Source organism: Filobasidium floriforme (genome assembly GCF_021052385.1).
Source record: "Filobasidium floriforme strain CBS 6241 chromosome Unknown HD553scaffold_6, whole genome shotgun sequence".
NCBI lineage: Eukaryota > Fungi > Basidiomycota > Tremellomycetes > Filobasidiales > Filobasidiaceae > Filobasidium > Filobasidium floriforme.
In genome coordinates, this window is record NW_025763627.1 from 528,843 (window position 1) to 543,660 (window position 14,818).

At 54.3% G+C, this 14,818-nt stretch overlaps 4 protein-coding genes across 4 annotated transcripts; all 4 read right to left on the reverse strand.

Moving 5' to 3' along the window:
* Positions 1-151: 151 nt before the first annotated feature.
* Positions 152-5,614, reverse strand: HD553DRAFT_195791 (histone acetylation protein-domain-containing protein). The gene is made up of 5 exons (XM_046177059.1): positions 4,948-5,614; positions 3,150-4,879; positions 2,985-3,087; positions 382-2,915; positions 152-300 (listed from the first exon to the last, which is right to left on the reverse strand). The coding sequence occupies exons 1-5, from the start codon at positions 5,477-5,479 to the stop codon at positions 265-267; spliced, it is 4,935 nt and encodes a 1,644-aa protein (XP_046038110.1). The 5' UTR covers positions 5,480-5,614; the 3' UTR covers positions 152-264.
* Positions 5,615-5,797: 183 nt separating this feature from the next.
* Positions 5,798-7,638, reverse strand: HD553DRAFT_348845 (uncharacterized protein). Its single transcript, XM_046183414.1, has 6 exons — positions 7,233-7,638; positions 6,918-7,172; positions 6,728-6,846; positions 6,568-6,661; positions 6,132-6,494; positions 5,798-6,057 (listed from the first exon to the last, which is right to left on the reverse strand). Exons 1-6 carry the CDS (start codon positions 7,569-7,571, stop codon positions 5,953-5,955), a joined length of 1,275 nt encoding a protein of 424 aa, XP_046038111.1. The 5' UTR covers positions 7,572-7,638; the 3' UTR covers positions 5,798-5,952.
* A 32-nt stretch (positions 7,639-7,670) lies between these two features.
* HD553DRAFT_195916 (cysteine proteinase) lies at positions 7,671-9,408 on the reverse strand. The gene is made up of 7 exons (XM_046177061.1): positions 9,178-9,408; positions 9,055-9,110; positions 8,841-8,991; positions 8,500-8,775; positions 8,286-8,429; positions 8,121-8,207; positions 7,671-8,050 (listed from the first exon to the last, which is right to left on the reverse strand). Exons 1-7 carry the CDS (start codon positions 9,259-9,261, stop codon positions 7,847-7,849), a joined length of 1,002 nt encoding a protein of 333 aa, XP_046038112.1. The 5' UTR covers positions 9,262-9,408; the 3' UTR covers positions 7,671-7,846.
* HD553DRAFT_195915 (uncharacterized protein) lies at positions 9,409-10,652 on the reverse strand. Its single transcript, XM_046177060.1, has 3 exons — positions 10,242-10,652; positions 9,694-10,155; positions 9,409-9,572 (listed from the first exon to the last, which is right to left on the reverse strand). The coding sequence occupies exons 1-3, from the start codon at positions 10,468-10,470 to the stop codon at positions 9,556-9,558; spliced, it is 708 nt and encodes a 235-aa protein (XP_046038113.1). The 5' UTR covers positions 10,471-10,652; the 3' UTR covers positions 9,409-9,555.
* Positions 10,653-14,818: the final 4,166 nt, after the last annotated feature.

The following is a 14,818-nucleotide window of genomic DNA, read 5'->3' on the forward strand; positions in this document are numbered from 1 at the left end:
CAAGGCTGACCTTCGGGGGCTGGGGGGCTCGCGGACATGAAACGTCAGCGGTCCATGCGGAAGCGCGTTCAAGGACCGTCTGAAATAGCTACATTTTGGAGGTTCGACACACGTTGGTAGACCACTCCGTGATTAGATCGACTTTTGGCAGTAGGCGAGGGTTAGATACAAACTGAAGCCTACGATTTAATCAGTCAAGACCGCCGTCACACCCGCCGTGCTCATTCTGTATGCAGCTATCTATCATGTTGTCCGATGTATCGATCACGAGATGTGAGATGTGACATGCCGCTCGAAATCCTGGAAAGGTAGACAGACAGACAACGTTATTTAGGTCAGATTCCACTGGCCAGATCGAGATGAGTCACAACGCAAACGTACCTCCGCCGTTGCCCACAAAGAGAGGCACTGTGTCTGGTCCCCGAGTCTCCATTTGCAATGATAAGCCTGACCGGGTGGCCCGGTGACCATCGCGTTTGGGCGCGATGAAGGCGCGGCCTGGGATACATTCTTTGCCTTTTTTCTGACAGGCTTGAGAACGTTGACAGGTGTTCCCATCGCTTGAGTTGTTGCGGTCGCGGCCGGACGTTCTACCGCCTCGGCATTTTTTGAGATCTCGACCAAACACCGCTGTCGCCAAGCCTCCATACCAATCTCGGCTGAAAGAATCCTTTCCATTTCAGACAAGAACCGGCCTGTTCCTATCATGGCGAACGCTCTGGTGCCAAAATCGTGGTTAAGCAACGCCGTCACCAGCCGGCTAACGATCTTCAGGTTGAGTCCGATAGCTTTGTCCAGGCTCGTCTCCAAGTTTTTGACCTGTCCGGACGTAACGAGGCCAGATGAGGAAGGTGCGGGACCGAAGCTCACACCTAGGAATCCGGTTTGATCCCCTGGGTAACAGTCCTGACGAGCGGAGAGAGTCTCCCAAAAGTCGGCAGGCTTATACCTTTCGAGGGAGAGTGCCGCTTCTCGTCTCAATCTTGTTTCATCCTCTTTGCGCTTCTGCTGGATGGCTTTAGAAGTGATCTCGCCTGAGGACTGGCTCTTGTTTGGATTGGATACACCATCACGCCTAAGCGCTGCTTGTGATTTGTTTGACGCGTTGATCACCAATTCATCGAGATACCGGCCCTTAGGATCATCCTCGAAACGAGGAATGAGACAAGCAAGCTTTCTTGAGGTTGTGTCGTATCGGTTTGGGTAAAGAGGACTCGACTCGGAATCCTCGAAGGGTGGTCCGTAAGACCATATCAAGTGCGCGGCTCCAGGTACCTTGGAAGGTCCCATTTGGTTTTTGGCTTCTGCCGGATCGATGCCTGGAAGCCAACAGTTGAGGTGGGTGGCATCGGCCATGTCCCCAGTTTCTCGTTCCTGTTCCGCTTTGATGTTCAAAACAACCTTTTCGAACACGGATCTCCACCATTTGCATAGACCAAGACCGGTAAGAACCTTCTTAGCACCTCCTTCACTCGAATTTGCGAAGAGGTACTGCTTCTGGGCTCGAGCGAACAATCGGCAATACACACGAGGTGTAGGTCGAGTCCGGGCGGCGCATTGATATGTCAGGAAGGAAGTCACCAAGAGATTGGTCAGGGCTGGAGATTTGAATTTGGATGGTAGTATGGGATACCCGGATGAATCCACCTTGGAGATGTAGATGACGGTCGAGAGCGTCGCCGGAATGGTAAACACATAGACTTCCAGGGCCGAGACCATCAGAGGCGAAGTATTATCGTTTTCCGAAACTTGTCCAGCGACCGTGATGAGTATTCGGCTTTCCCAAACTTTGTAATGATCGTAAGAGTAAGGGAATAGTGTGGCGGTATTCGAAGTTTTCTTGGGCTGCGATTGCACCACATCGATACGCAGGTCGAAAGGCAAAGCAGTGGAGGCGAACGATTTCTCCAGGAATTGTAAGAGACTTGGTGGCTGCGTTATTGCTACTTCAGCTAAACTCGCGCCACGGTTGTCGACAGCGGTACTCGGTTCGGCTCCAGACGCGGCTACTGGGTTTTGTGACTGGCTAGCCGCAGGTTCCGAAAGCATGGCAGGCGCTTCACGAGGGATGGTGTCAGGCATGTCGGACCGGGAAGTCTGGATCGCGGATGCACCAGGACCGGTAAGGATGACATCAGCCGTGTCCTTGTCACTTGTTTGAGGCAGAGTATATCCCTTGGTAACGAGGTCGTCGATCGTAGGATATTCTTCGAGATCATCCTCATCGATACCGGACTCGCTATCCGATTCATCTGACGGAGCGCAAATGTCTAACTGTCTTTCGAGTCGCGAGACTTCCTTGTTGGCCTGCTTTAACGCTTGTTGCGCGTCTGCGGCCTTCCGGCGCTCCTTCAAAACTGCTTCAGCGAGCTTGTAATGTTCGTACTGCAGTTTCGGATATTGCGCAGCTCGGTGTCGGATCGCATCACCCGTCGACCGGTTTTGCTCGAGCAGGAAAGCGAGTTTGTTTTTGAGTTGCTTGTTCTCGCGGTCCACGCGATCAACTTCGGCTTGCGCGTGAAGTTTCTGTTGTTTGAGTCCCAAATCTAACTGGCTCTTCAAGACTGATAGCCTATCCTCCAATGCAGAGTTGTCTCTTGTCAGCTCTACGGCCCGATCCCTCGCCTCGCCGTATAGGTTGCGGTGGAGCTCTAGATCTTCGCTGGAAGAAGCGAGGGAAGCACGAAGACTCTCGATGGTCTGATCCGACGCCGCAGCCTGCTCGTTCAGGTTGCTGACTGTTGTTTCGAGGGCTTTGATTCTTGTAGCTTGTTCGCTCGACAGCTTTGTCAGCCTCTGCAACTCTTGTCTCGCTGTTTCGTCAAGACCAGTAGCCACTGGTGCATGTGGTATCGCATCGGGCGGGGTCTTCTGCATAGGAGGTCGTATCGATGCATTGCGATCGATCGGAATGTCTGCGAAGTTGAAGGAGACGATGTAAGTAAGAGGAAGTTCATGATAGAGGTGTAACTTCAAGGCATCACCTGCATTGCTCGCTGGATTCATAGGAGGATTTGACCTATCCGGCGGTTTAGTAGAGGTCAAATGTCCGTTTGCCTTGGGCTGACCAGTCCCGGTCTCATTGGACTGATTCAATAGAAATGATCAGCCGTCTAGTTCTATAAGGACCAACCAGCTTATCGACATACACCACATGAGGGCTCCTCAGACGTGGCAGTGACCTGAAGCTCAGTAGTATTGCGGTTCGAATTATCCTGGAACACGTCTTCCGGCAGGATCGAATCGCTCATGTCGTTACTAGCCAAACCAGATTGAGAAATTGGCGCCTGCGCCCGCTTACGGACAGGGGCGGGACTCTTGTTTGGGCTCGAAAATTGGTCGATCGTCTCCTGTGTGAGCGTCGGATCATGCGCAACTGTAGGAGGGTCCGTTTTTCCGAGTACAGACGGCCTGATGAGTGCCAGCGGCTGGAACGCAGGTCGCTCTGGAGAAGATCTCTGTACCATCCAGGCAGCCTGTAGTGTAGCAGCTATATCAACACGTGCGCGAGGTGGTCGTAACGGTTCGATATGGTTCGATGGGCCCGCATGATTGTTGTTTGTTGCGCTGGTTGGTCGATTAATTTCATTTGCTGAGCTGATTACAGCCGACATCTGACCTTGAGATGACTCGGAATCGTCTTCGTAACCATGATCTGCCATCATGGCGACAGCGGCCTGGAAAAGCTCGGTCTGCGATGCAGAGAGATCCGCGTCCAGTGACGCGTCCGCAGCTTCCGATGTTGGCATCGATTCTCTATCAGCAACTGCCGCAAGGTCGATAGCAGATTCAGTCAAGGGCTGATCCTCATTTCGAGACCCGTCAAGAGCGATCATATCGTCTGCAGGCTCGAATGCAGATCCCTCAGCCTGAGTCTGAAGCTCTTCAGGATCAGGTGTGGCCTTGACATGAGTATCGGCAGGAGCATCGATGTCATCTTCTGGAGGAGTAGGCGTGATATCGCTGAGAGTTCGGAGAGAATCGTCCCGCGGACTTGAAGGCACTGCTTGAGAACCGATCGCCTGCCCCAGTTCAGGCTGTACGTTCTCAAGAGGAGAAGCCGAGAACTCTTGGCTTGGCTGAGATGATTGAACAGTCGAGAGAGTTCCAGGTACGACCGATTCGTCGGATTCTTGTGTCTCGGCAAACGCAACACGCTTCCCCTTGTTTGCAGGGGTTGTAGCGACTCTAAGAGCGCTTTGTTGTCCTCCTGCGCCTGTTCTGTCCTCAATATCTCCTGCCGGAAGGTTCTGCGTTGCCTTCGGTCTCGCGTCAACAACCAGGTCGGCTTCATCCGATAGCTCAGCGTCCTGTATTGTTCTTGGTCCGATCTCGACAATGACCCTGTCATTGTCCTCAGAAAGCTCAGAGTCACTGCTTCCACCCAGATCCTCTGCGTTCTCGACCGGATCAGTCGGATCTTCTCCCGTTGCCTCTTCGAACTCCACGCCATCACTCCCCGTCGCGAAAGCGTCGCCGAAGATTTGATCAGCGAGGCTAGGTACAGGGGCTCGTGGACGAACAGCCGAACTTCCGTACACCCTGACCTGACCTCGCGCAGAATCCCTATGCCGACTCCCACCCAAGGGGCGGACAGGCTCTTTGCCCTTTCCGTTTGTAGGTTTGCTCACGACATCATCGTCGGTATCGTCGCCGGAGGTCAAGCTCTCAACATCGTCTTCTATCCGGGGGGTCTGAGCTTTTTTCCCCGTCGAGATCGCATCACGTTTCGATAAATTCCTTGTAGATCGCTTAGACTTGACAGGCGATTGAGACGGAGTGTCGCTCAACACTGCTGTAGCGTGTGATGCTTCGCTCTCAGCCTGCCCCTTGCTAATGGTTCCTCGTTTGCTTCTGGTAACTTTCTCGGGAGATGAAACTGTGCGTACCAATCAGATTTACAGTCGACAGCAATCGTAGCAAGCATATACTCAATCGAATACTCACGTGCGGACTCGCTGATTGGACCTGCAGACCATGCCGTCTCCACACTTTTCAGCTCTCTCTTCCTTCTTCGAGGGGTGACGACATCTGTCAATACATCGTCGGCTGTCTCGCTCCGTTTCCTCTTTTCTCCCCTTGACGAGGCTACAGATCCGGCTCGAGAACTCGCCCGACCGCTCCTTCGGGCCGAAGCAGAAGCTCTGGCCTGTCTCTTGCTTTCGGCTTCTTGCTTCTTCCTTTCAGCCTCTGCCGCTTGCCACCGACCGAAGATACCAGGATCTCTCAGCTTGGTGGCCTTCCATTCCCTGATGAGCTCGTTGGTACAGTCGCCCTTTTTCTGCCAAGTCGGGTCCCATGGCTTGCCGTTCTCGTCCCGTCCTGCCCAATCGACTAGATACTGTCCCACGGGCTTCCCTCGGATGGTTCGTGTCCTTTCATCCAAGATCGCTTTGGCTTCATACAAGAGCTCAGCGTCGTCAGAACCCCCCTCGAATTGGGTCGCGGGCTGAGTCTCGCCTTCGGATTGCGAATCCATGGTGGACAAGATGCGTGTAGGTAGCGGTCTCGCAACTCCACGATTTTCTAGCTTCCGATTCAAAGCATAGTCATCGCACCAGCCCGCACTTCCAAGATTCTGATGCAGACTAATTTCAAGTTGTTGCAATGTGAGGGATGGAATGTTCGTCGTGATGTAGAGGTATGTGCGGGATGCATCAAGCTTGACATGAATGCATGAACGGATTCCGTCAGTTTGTCGCGTCGCGCGTTCGAGATGGATTCGTCAATTAGGAAATTAGACTAATCAGAGCGAGCGGTTAGCTAATAGCTAATAGCTATTAGGGTTACTTCTAGCTTTTCAGGTCCTCGATAGATCAATAGTCATTATAAGCTTCGCAATCGTGCATCGCTTTCAGAGTCGTTCCGCTATCACTTTGCAAAGCGAAATATGTCCCGCGTACATTGTTACATCGGTAAGCTGATCCCATGTACACTGAATAGGCTGAAAATCTAGACGACGAGAGGTAGACCCTTCTCTAGAGTGTCGACGTCAAACTTCTGGTCTTGCGCGACATTGCGCAGAGCGGTGAGCGCCTTGCCTTGCTCCTTGAAGATCTACATTCAGACAAACGTGATTCAACTTCTGGACACCGGGAATCAGCGGTAAACGAAAGAACCTCGATACTTACACGCAACAGATCTTGCTCGGATTCCAAACTCCAATCGAATTTGCCGTTCGAAGCATATCCACTGTCCACCACCTGCTTCAACCGCAAGATGCAAGCCCAGAACTCTGCCAACTTGCCCTCCATCCTGCCTCCGTTACCCGTGATTTCGTACGCCTTCAATACTTCCTTCAGCAGCTTGTACGTCTCCTCTTCTTGCCTCGTCAGATCCGACCCCTTTACCGTCCTCACGAGCAGCGCAAAGTCGGCGACGTATTTCACGAGAAGCGAGAAGACTCGAGCGGATTGAGCGGCCAGCTTGTCTTGCGATAGCGACAGGCTCTGTGTGATCTCCTGATAGGCAGAGTTCAATTGCCCTTGAAGAGCCTATCGGACGATCCGGATCGACTTGTCAGCTACGGCCTTTGGAAAGAAGAAGAATGACAGTCTAGAAACTCACGTCAAAGTACGTCCGCTGATCCGCCTGGTGTTTGACCTGAATCTCCACCCGCTGCTTCATAGCCTCGTACCCCTTCAACTGGATAGGCAGGAGACTGTGAAGAATTCAAGCCTCTACTCAGTATCACTTCAGAAGATATAAGCTGGTGGGTCAGACTCACGCGCTCCTGTTCGGGTTGTGTCGCTGAGCCTCATCAAACAGCTGCTTGCTGATGTACTGATCGCCAGGCCATTGGTGTTCTTGTCCGTTGGAAGCCGGAGCAGCGTAGTACACATATGACTGATATGGCAGAGTGAAGAAGAAGCCAAGTAAGCATGCGCCTCGTGCATTGCCGCGAGATGGTCACACACCCGCAATTCGCTTTGAGCAGGATCGATCACCCCAGAAGCGATCTTCTGTAATCTCTCCTGCAAGGTCCTCTTTTTCGGTACCGACGAGCCGGAGACGCTAGCAAACAGGCTCGACCTGTTTTGATTTTGCGAGGGACCGAGGATACCCAGGGTAGAACTGTTCAAGGTGGACTGTTGAAGCGGTTGTTGTTGTTGTTGCTGCTGCTGCTGCGGTTGCTGTTGTTGTTGCTGCTGCTGCGGGCCGAAGAGTGAAGTCTGTCAGGCAGCCTCCAAGTCAGCCATCTGATGGACTCGTCCTCTGACGCTGACACATACCGAGTTGTTCCCTAAGGTACTTCCAAACAGTCCTCCCGATTGTTGTGGTTGTTGGTTTTGCTGAGCGGCCGGGGCGCCGAACAACGATGATGATGCAGGTTGAGCGGGCTGCTGCGAACTTCCGAACAGCCCTCCTCCAGTAGCCCCAGTAGTAGCAGCTGGCTTCGCACCAAATAGCCCTCCCCCAGTGCTTTGACCCAAAGTACTGGTATTATTGTTGCCAAAGAGACTGGTTCCAGTACCGGTAGCGGACTGATTGTTTTGCGTCGATGCACCACCGAAGCTGAAGCTGCTCGAAGCAGCCGGTTGAGCAGGAGCTCCTCCAAAAGAAAAAGCCATTCCGAATGTTTGCAACTATTACCGTATAGTATCTAGTGAATGGCCTTCGATCCGCAAAGAAAAGGTGATGGCTCTTGTATCAAAGTCGAATCCTGAAGATTGAGGGACATGGTCGGGTTGCGTCAGACTTTGAAATCCTCCGCGTCGCGTAAGCGACCTCGACCGACAATTCGGACCACTAGCTGGCCATGCTACGATCATGCGACGATATTCGGCTACAACGGTTCGTCAGGAAGGCTAACAAGAAATAAATACACACGGGACCACTGATTGGTTCACTTGTTCCCCCTCGGAACAAGCTTGGCCTGTCCGATCTCGTAGATCATGAGTTGACGTATCTCCAACATGTCGTCTTGCTTGAACTCCCAAGCCGCGCCCGCCGACGCATCGTCTCCATCGCCTAGCCCTCGGGCTCGGTGTTCCAGAGTCTGGCAACTGAAGATGCCGCAGTCATACCCGTTGTCTTGTTGCGGTGATTCCTAGAAGCGTGATCGAGGGCGGGTTCAGCAGGTGTACATCGATTCGGTGGCAGGGCCGAAACAGACATACTGTATCGTAGTAGTCGACCCAATCACTCAAATCTATCGGTGTCTTTTTCTTGTCCAGATGCTCGGCTTGAAGGTATCTTCTCAATCTCTGCAAAGATGAAGAGAAAACCTTGATGATCAGCTCGGCCTGGAAACGGTGACACGTTTTTGAAAGCGCTCAACCCACCTCGTAAACTTGTGCATGTCCATTGGGGTTCATAGAGTCGTAACATTCTAGTCGTTTGTCTTTGAAGTTGATCGCGCCGCACAGCCAATGGACGTTGTTCTTGTTGATGGGAAAGACGATGATATCTTTAGAGAAAATGTCGATCTGAAGCATGGACGAAGACGGATTAGCTGCGCGGACCAAATTGAGGGTGTCATTCTGCTCTGGGTCGCACCTTCTTCGTCCATCGACCGACTTTAGACTTTGCGTAATCAAACTCCAGCTTGGGATAGAAATGACTGTTGAAACAGTGGATATCCCTCCTCTTCTTCTTTTGCCCATCCACCTCTATCAGATCGTTATCAGCTCGTTCTTGTAGCAGCGCCATGTAAAAGTTGATGACCTCGTCGTTGAGCCATTGGCCCGGGTTGAGCAGTCGAAGATCCTTGAACTCGACTTGTTCCCGAAGACATTTGCTGATGAAACGAGGGTTCTTGATGGCCACCTTGATCTGGTCGTCCCAAGTGCACATCTCAGCCGTGTCGTTGTCGCAGAATTGTCGGTACAGTCACTTACGGTCTCTCGCATCTCGTCCGAAATCGTGGGAACTGCCGCAACTTTGGGCAGAGCGACACGTCGGAGGTTCTCCTGGATCTTGGCTTCAGCCTCCCGCTCTTGCTCCAAGGACGCTTCTAGCGCTTTCAGGTTGAAGGGCTCTCTCTTCGGCCTGCGGAGCGAGCGCGAGGGTTAGAAACAATGTTGATCAGATCTCGATGTGGCATTCACTTACGGTGCTTTCACCCTGCTGAGCAGTGCTGCCAGTTCTCTGCGGGCGTTCTGCTGATCCTGAGTGATAGTAAAGGCAAGGTCAACTCGCTTGAAGGGTGCGGCATATCTGCTCCTTTTGACTCACATCAACCTGAACGTCCTTCTTCATACCGCTCTTTCGTGTGCCATTGATAGACGGCGGACTACCTGAGGTCCGACCGTCAGGCATCTTAGCTCGACCATACAAGCGATCGGCGACATCGAACAGACCTACCTGAGCTCTCTGCCACCGTTACTCCGACGGCGGCAAACCGCTTGATCAACTCATCCGCGGTATTGGGCTGTCTCCCCTCGGCTCCCTTGACCTTTTTCCGCAAGGGGGGCATTCGCGACCGACCCATGTCGGGCGGTAGACCATTGAAGGGAAGTCTCTTGGTCGTGAGAGTCGGAGCGAAAGGATCGTCTATTCTGTGGGTGGAACCTTGAGCCGGAGGCGAGGGAGTGGATGGTCCTGCGTCCGATATCATGTCCTGGTACTGGCTTTTTGCGAGATCGAATTTGGGTTCAGGATTGGCGGTGCTAAGGGAGTCTACGCGAGGGTTCCTCGTCAAATCTTCCGACCCATATCGACTACGACGCTATACAGCAGACACCGACTCACTCTTCACGGTCGTTCTGATCATCTTAGCCGTATACCGGGGTCTCGCTCGATGCCCGACAGAATGTCTCAACCCATTATCGAAAGCATGATGTACCCGCAACCCCGACGGCGCAAAGTTCTTCTTGGAAGATGGTCGGGGAGGGGTAGGCGGCCTGACCTTGAGCTGGCTGAATTTCGCATTGTAGGATAGGCTGCCACCGGACTTGAACTTGTCAGGGCTAGGACTCCCATCCGACACCCCTGTCAAATCTATGACTGAGTGTTCCTGATTCTGTATCTCGGCGTCCGTCTCTCCGTTTTGCGCTTCAAAAGCTCGATTCATCCTATGTTTAGTCGCTTCGATCGCAGGCATTGTTGGTCCTTGTAGCATTCGTCCATCCGGATGGAATGCTGGTAAGGGAGGAAGGTCGGGCGAGAATCTGTCGAGTGTTTCTAGGGCTGGGCCTGGAGTTGGATCTGTCTCTATTTGTTGTTCAGCTGACGGTTATTCGCCGTTCTATCAGTGAATGCTCCAAGAAAACAGCATGTCGCGAGCGGTCCCGACTTACCTGAACTACCGAGACCGAAGAGGTTCTTGACCGATGCTACAATGCTCCAAAGTCCGGGTACGAATTGAGCTGGCTGATCCTCTACCTCGGATTGTGACGAGCTTGTTCTCTGCCTCTTGATTGTTCTCCTCTCTCTCCCGTTGAAAGAATTACCCTCAGAGATATCCGACATATCCGAGCCTTCGTCGTCTGGCGACGGGCGTTTGCCCTGTGAGTTGAGTGTAGCCATGGGTATGCCTACCGCATCGGGCAGCGTCTCAGCAGACGAGCTCGTCAGGGGAACTGGGGCAATCCCTTGATTGGTGCACAAAGGAAGAGAGTGTGTGTGTGGTCTAGTGTCGATAGGAGGTGCGATGCCTTTGCGTTTGCTAAATGAACATCTGGCAACTGGGGGAAGTGACCTTGTCAACAAGAGTTGGAATACAGTCAAGAGATCGTCAACAAGCATGACCGATGATCCCTCCCCTTGATACACTTTGACCCGAGACTCTGCGCGAACGCGCACATGAGAATGAGATCGGAATGACGGCTGCCAATGGCCAAATAATGAATGCTAAGAGACAAAAGGTCGTTCGTTACAAAGACGGCCAATGTCTATTCTACAACGAGTGATTTCATGTGGGTCTTGATTATGATAAGCCCACTTCATGCTTCGTCTTGTGTCAAATCGCCAACACCTTGGTGTCGCGTTGATTATTGTCGTTTTCCGATTGAATCGCCTGGTATCCTCATTCCCCGTTGATTCCCCTCCAACTGTGTTGTCAAGATGCGAAGCATCGTATTGTACAGGAAACACCCACGTCTACTTTTTCCGAGCGCCCGGTAACTTTCTGATCTTGCGACCACCTGGAGCGTCCCCGGCTCCGACAGAAAAGGCAGGTGAACCTTGTCTCGAATCGGCTGGCCCGGCCGCGCCAGCGTTAAAGCTGAACCCAGCGCTCGCGGTGCCAGGCGTACCAGGGGTTCCCGGTGTAGATCCAAACATTCCCGATTGAGGTGCAGGGCTTCCGAACCCGGTCGATGTCGCACCGAACATCCCGGTCGATGGCGCCGGGGCAGGCTGAGCTGAAGCTCCGAAGCCGCCGAAGCCAGACGTCGTCGGTACAGGAGTGGTAGCAGCGGACGGTTGACCAAAGGGATTCGCTGCGGCAGGAGCCGGGGTAGACGAGGCTTGTCCGAAACCTCCAAAGCTGGGTGTCGACGCGCCGCTCGCGGGGGCGGTCGAAGCTGATCCAAACATGCCGCCAGAGGCAGGTGCAGTGGATCCAAACATGTTGCTAGCAGGCGCGTTCGATGCGACCGCTGGCTGACTAGCTCCGAAGGGCGAGTTCGCCGGCGCGCTGGTGGCCGCACCGAAAGTGAACGGTGCAGGGGATGCTGCGGGCTTGTTGTCGCCGGCGCTGCCAAAGTTGAAAGGCGAAGAAGGTGCCGGGCTAGAAGCAGCTGCGGCCGTACCAAAGTTGAAACCAGCTACGGTGGGCGCCGGAGTCGACGGCTTGCTCGTGACTGCACCGAACGCAGGTGCGGCAGGGGTCGTAGTCGCGGCATTGTTAGCGGCTCCGAAGAGGTTGGTGGGAGCAGGAGTGTTCGCTGTCTCTTTCGGCGCAGCAGCACTAAAGGCAAATTTGAGCGGGGATGGAGCCGTTGCACCACCGCTGACGGCGCCAAATTTGAAGTCGGTCGAGGCCTTGGAGGAATTACCGAAATCGAGCGAAGCGGCTGCTTGAGGCGAAGCGGCTGCTTGAGGCGAAGCCGAACCAGATGGAGCTGCCGACTTGAGTCCTCCAAACAAGGGGTTGGTTGACGTTTCTGCGGGCTTTTGCGAACCAAAGAGACCACCTGATGAACCGACAGGAGCAGTAGGAGCAGGTTGAGATGCGCCAAAGGTGAACTTGCTAGGAGCGGGCGTGTCGGCGGGCTTGTCCTGAGCCTTGGGAAGGGTTGCTACCGAATCTTGAGAAGGGGTAGACGCAGCCTGAGACGACCCAAAGAGATTGGGAAGCGGCTTGGCAGCGCTAAAATTGAATCCGCTAGCAGACGGAGGAGCAGGAGCCCTACGGGGGAGACGACGTTAGTAACGCACCCCAGGCAAGGCGAACGGTAGCGATCCTTACGGGCTTGGAGTGTTGCTAAAAAATGAAGGAGGTGCAGCAGGCGCAGCAGCAGCTGGGGGCGCCTTGTCTGCCATCTTTGGCTCGAATGAGGTGACAGCGGGCTTTGAGAAAAAGCTCTGCAAATAGAAATCGCCGTCAAGTACAATTTTCGGACATCGTCCAGGACCCACTTACTGGAACTGCCGGTTTAGCTGCATCCGCCGAGGTAAGCGCAGGGGAAAAGCTGAAAGGAGGAGGTTTGGTGGGCGTAGTGCTGGGCTGTGCGGCAAACGAAAAGGGGGTTGGCGGCTTGGTTGCCTCAGCTCGCACAGGATCGGGGTTGGCAATCGGCGAGCTCGTCGGGCTAGGGGCGGTAAAAGAGAAAGAAGGAGCTGGAGTCGAGGTCGGGGCCGAAGGTCGTCCAAGTCCAATCGCTCCCATTCCTTTGCCGCCTGTCGATGCGGGCGCCTCTGTGGGCTTTTTGGGCATAGCGAAAAAGTCGGGTACCGGAGTATTCGTTTTGGGCGTCAAGGAGGACGAAGCGAGGGTGAGAGGAGGTTTCACCTGAGCGGGCGTCGTCTTGCTCAAGGCCGAGGCGTTTAGAGGAGCGGCCGCCAAGGGTGACGAAGCTCGAGGACGATTGACGCCTGCGGCGTCCAGGAACCCTCTGGCCTTGCGCACGGCCGTGACATCGACGTCCTTTTTCTTTCTCGGGGATGGACTTCGTATAGGTGCGGGGATCGAGACGGGCTGAGGCGATTGCGAAGGTTGTCGGCTCCTCGCTCCTGATGCGCCGTCGTCTCTCATTCCGACATCGTCACCTTCCGCGTCCTCCTCATCATCATCGTCGTCATCAGGAACGGCGAACTGATTCCCTCGACTCTCGGTCTTGCGTGCCGTAGACACAGCGGGCTCATGCTTTCGATGCGTAACCGCCGACTGGGCCCGCAAGGTTGAACTCGTACCGGTCCGCACGATCTTGGTAGCCGAGGGCGAGAACTGAATGTTCATCGGTCCCGAGACTTTGGTAGGTGCGTTGGCCATACTGAAGGTGAACGGCTTTTCGGTCGCGACATCATCGCTATCCTTCATCTCGTCAGGATCGTCCTCCTTGCGCTCATCCTCAGCGTTCTGTTCCTCGTCATCGTCTTCGTCATCGCTCTTAGGTCGAGAATATCCAGACGGCTTGCGAACATATGGTCGTTGCATCACGCTCCCTCCCTTGGTCTTTTCCAGCTCGAACTCCTTGGCCCTCTTCGTCCCCTTCAGCCTGGCCGGCCCTTCAGACAAGCTTAAAGAACCAGTAGTCGACAGCCGCAACGCCTCTTCGGCCGGTGTCGAAGCCTTGGGCACGCGTACGGCCATACGTTTTCGCATCGGTCTCGTCGACAACGAGGTCGGAACAGGGGGCGTTTGAACGGAAGACGGTCGACCGGCCTGGATGTTGGGGTGTCGGGAAGACCTACGCATCTCGGCCAGTTGTTGCAGGAGAGCTTCGGCCTGGACATTCGGGTTCGAATCCATAGGTGAAAGCTGAGGGACGGGATCCACGCTCATCCTCCCGCTCGTCCCACGTCGATTTCTCGCGTGATCGCGATCGGTCTCTACGTCCATACCATCATCCTCGGGCGCATCCATCAGGTACTCCTGCTCCTCGTGATCCTCGGCGTCATCGTAAGCCGGAGGCCGAACGCTGAATCGAAGACGGCTCGAACGTGTGGCTCCGCGGCTAGGAGAAGGTAGCACTATGGACATGTCCCTCATCGACGACATTGATCTGCGAGGAGATTCATCACGAGGAGTAGGCGAAACCGGTTCTCGGGTCTGCAACATCAGATCGCGATGGACTGAATGTCAGCTAAGAGCCGCCAAAGCACCATCTTCCACACACGCATGGACATGGAACATACCCTACTCGGCTCAATCTCCATCCTGCTCGAACTCCTCAATCCCTGTGAATGCGAGTGCGATTGCCTCATCGGCGACCCGCCCAAACTCAAACTCCCTTCCCTCATCGCCCTCTGCCTGGCCACGCGTTCAGCAGCTTCCTGTTGACCCCTGAACGGACTCGACATTCTCCCACTCGCCGGGGCTATGAGGCTGCCTAAGGTATTTGATCGGGGGATGGAACCTGATGTGTAGAGAGGAGATCGGGTGGAAGTGCTCAACCTGGTAGCGTTATTACTGCCACGCTCCCTGTCCCGGTCGACGTGCAAAGTCATGGTCTCTGATCGGCGCATCCCCGAGACCGAGGGTGACGATTTCCTCCCGGCATTCCTACTCGTAGCCGGAGAGCCAGCGAGCATCGATCCTGGAGGATCATTGTATCCCCCGAGTCCACCCATCGTCCTACTCCGCGTCATCGAAGAACCCTCTTCCGCATCCCCACTTGCACTCCCGAACGGCCTAGCATAGTTGGGGACGCGCTGACGGTTATGTTCCCCCTTCTGGGTGGGTAATCGAGAACTGCCATATTCCTGCACG

What these genes read in the sequence shown, in the direction of transcription:
- HD553DRAFT_195791 (XM_046177059.1), bottom strand. Translation starts at nt 5,479, where the DNA reads ATGGATTCGCAATCCGAAGGCGAGACTCAGCCCGCGACCCAATTCGAG. An exon ending in TCCAATCAGCGAGTCCGCAC is followed by an intron (nt 4,880 to 4,947) that starts GTGAGTATTCGA and finishes TGGTACGCACAG; the next exon opens with TTTCATCTCCCGAGAAAGTT. An exon ending in GAATCCAGCGAGCAATGCAG is followed by an intron (nt 2,916 to 2,984) that starts GTGATGCCTTGA and finishes TCAACTTCGCAG; the next exon opens with ACATTCCGATCGATCGCAAT.
- HD553DRAFT_348845 (XM_046183414.1), bottom strand. Translation starts at nt 7,571, where the DNA reads ATGGCTTTTTCTTTTGGAGGAGCTCCTGCTCAACCGGCTGCTTCGAGC. An exon ending in GTACCTTAGGGAACAACTCG is followed by an intron (nt 7,173 to 7,232) that starts GTATGTGTCAGC and finishes GCTGCCTGACAG; the next exon opens with ACTTCACTCTTCGGCCCGCA. An exon ending in CCGAGCAAGATCTGTTGCGT is followed by an intron (nt 6,058 to 6,131) that starts GTAAGTATCGAG and finishes GTCTGAATGTAG; the next exon opens with ATCTTCAAGGAGCAAGGCAA.
- HD553DRAFT_195916 (XM_046177061.1), bottom strand. Translation starts at nt 9,261, where the DNA reads ATGCCTGACGGTCGGACCTCAGGTAGTCCGCCGTCTATCAATGGCACA. An exon ending in AGAAGGACGTTCAGGTTGAT is followed by an intron (nt 9,111 to 9,177) that starts GTGAGTCAAAAG and finishes ACTATCACTCAG; the next exon opens with GATCAGCAGAACGCCCGCAG. An exon ending in GACATGCACAAGTTTACGAG is followed by an intron (nt 8,208 to 8,285) that starts GTGGGTTGAGCG and finishes TCATCTTTGCAG; the next exon opens with AGATTGAGAAGATACCTTCA.
- HD553DRAFT_195915 (XM_046177060.1), bottom strand. Translation starts at nt 10,470, where the DNA reads ATGGCTACACTCAACTCACAGGGCAAACGCCCGTCGCCAGACGACGAA. An exon ending in CTTCGGTCTCGGTAGTTCAG is followed by an intron (nt 10,156 to 10,241) that starts GTAAGTCGGGAC and finishes AACAACAAATAG; the next exon opens with AGACAGATCCAACTCCAGGC.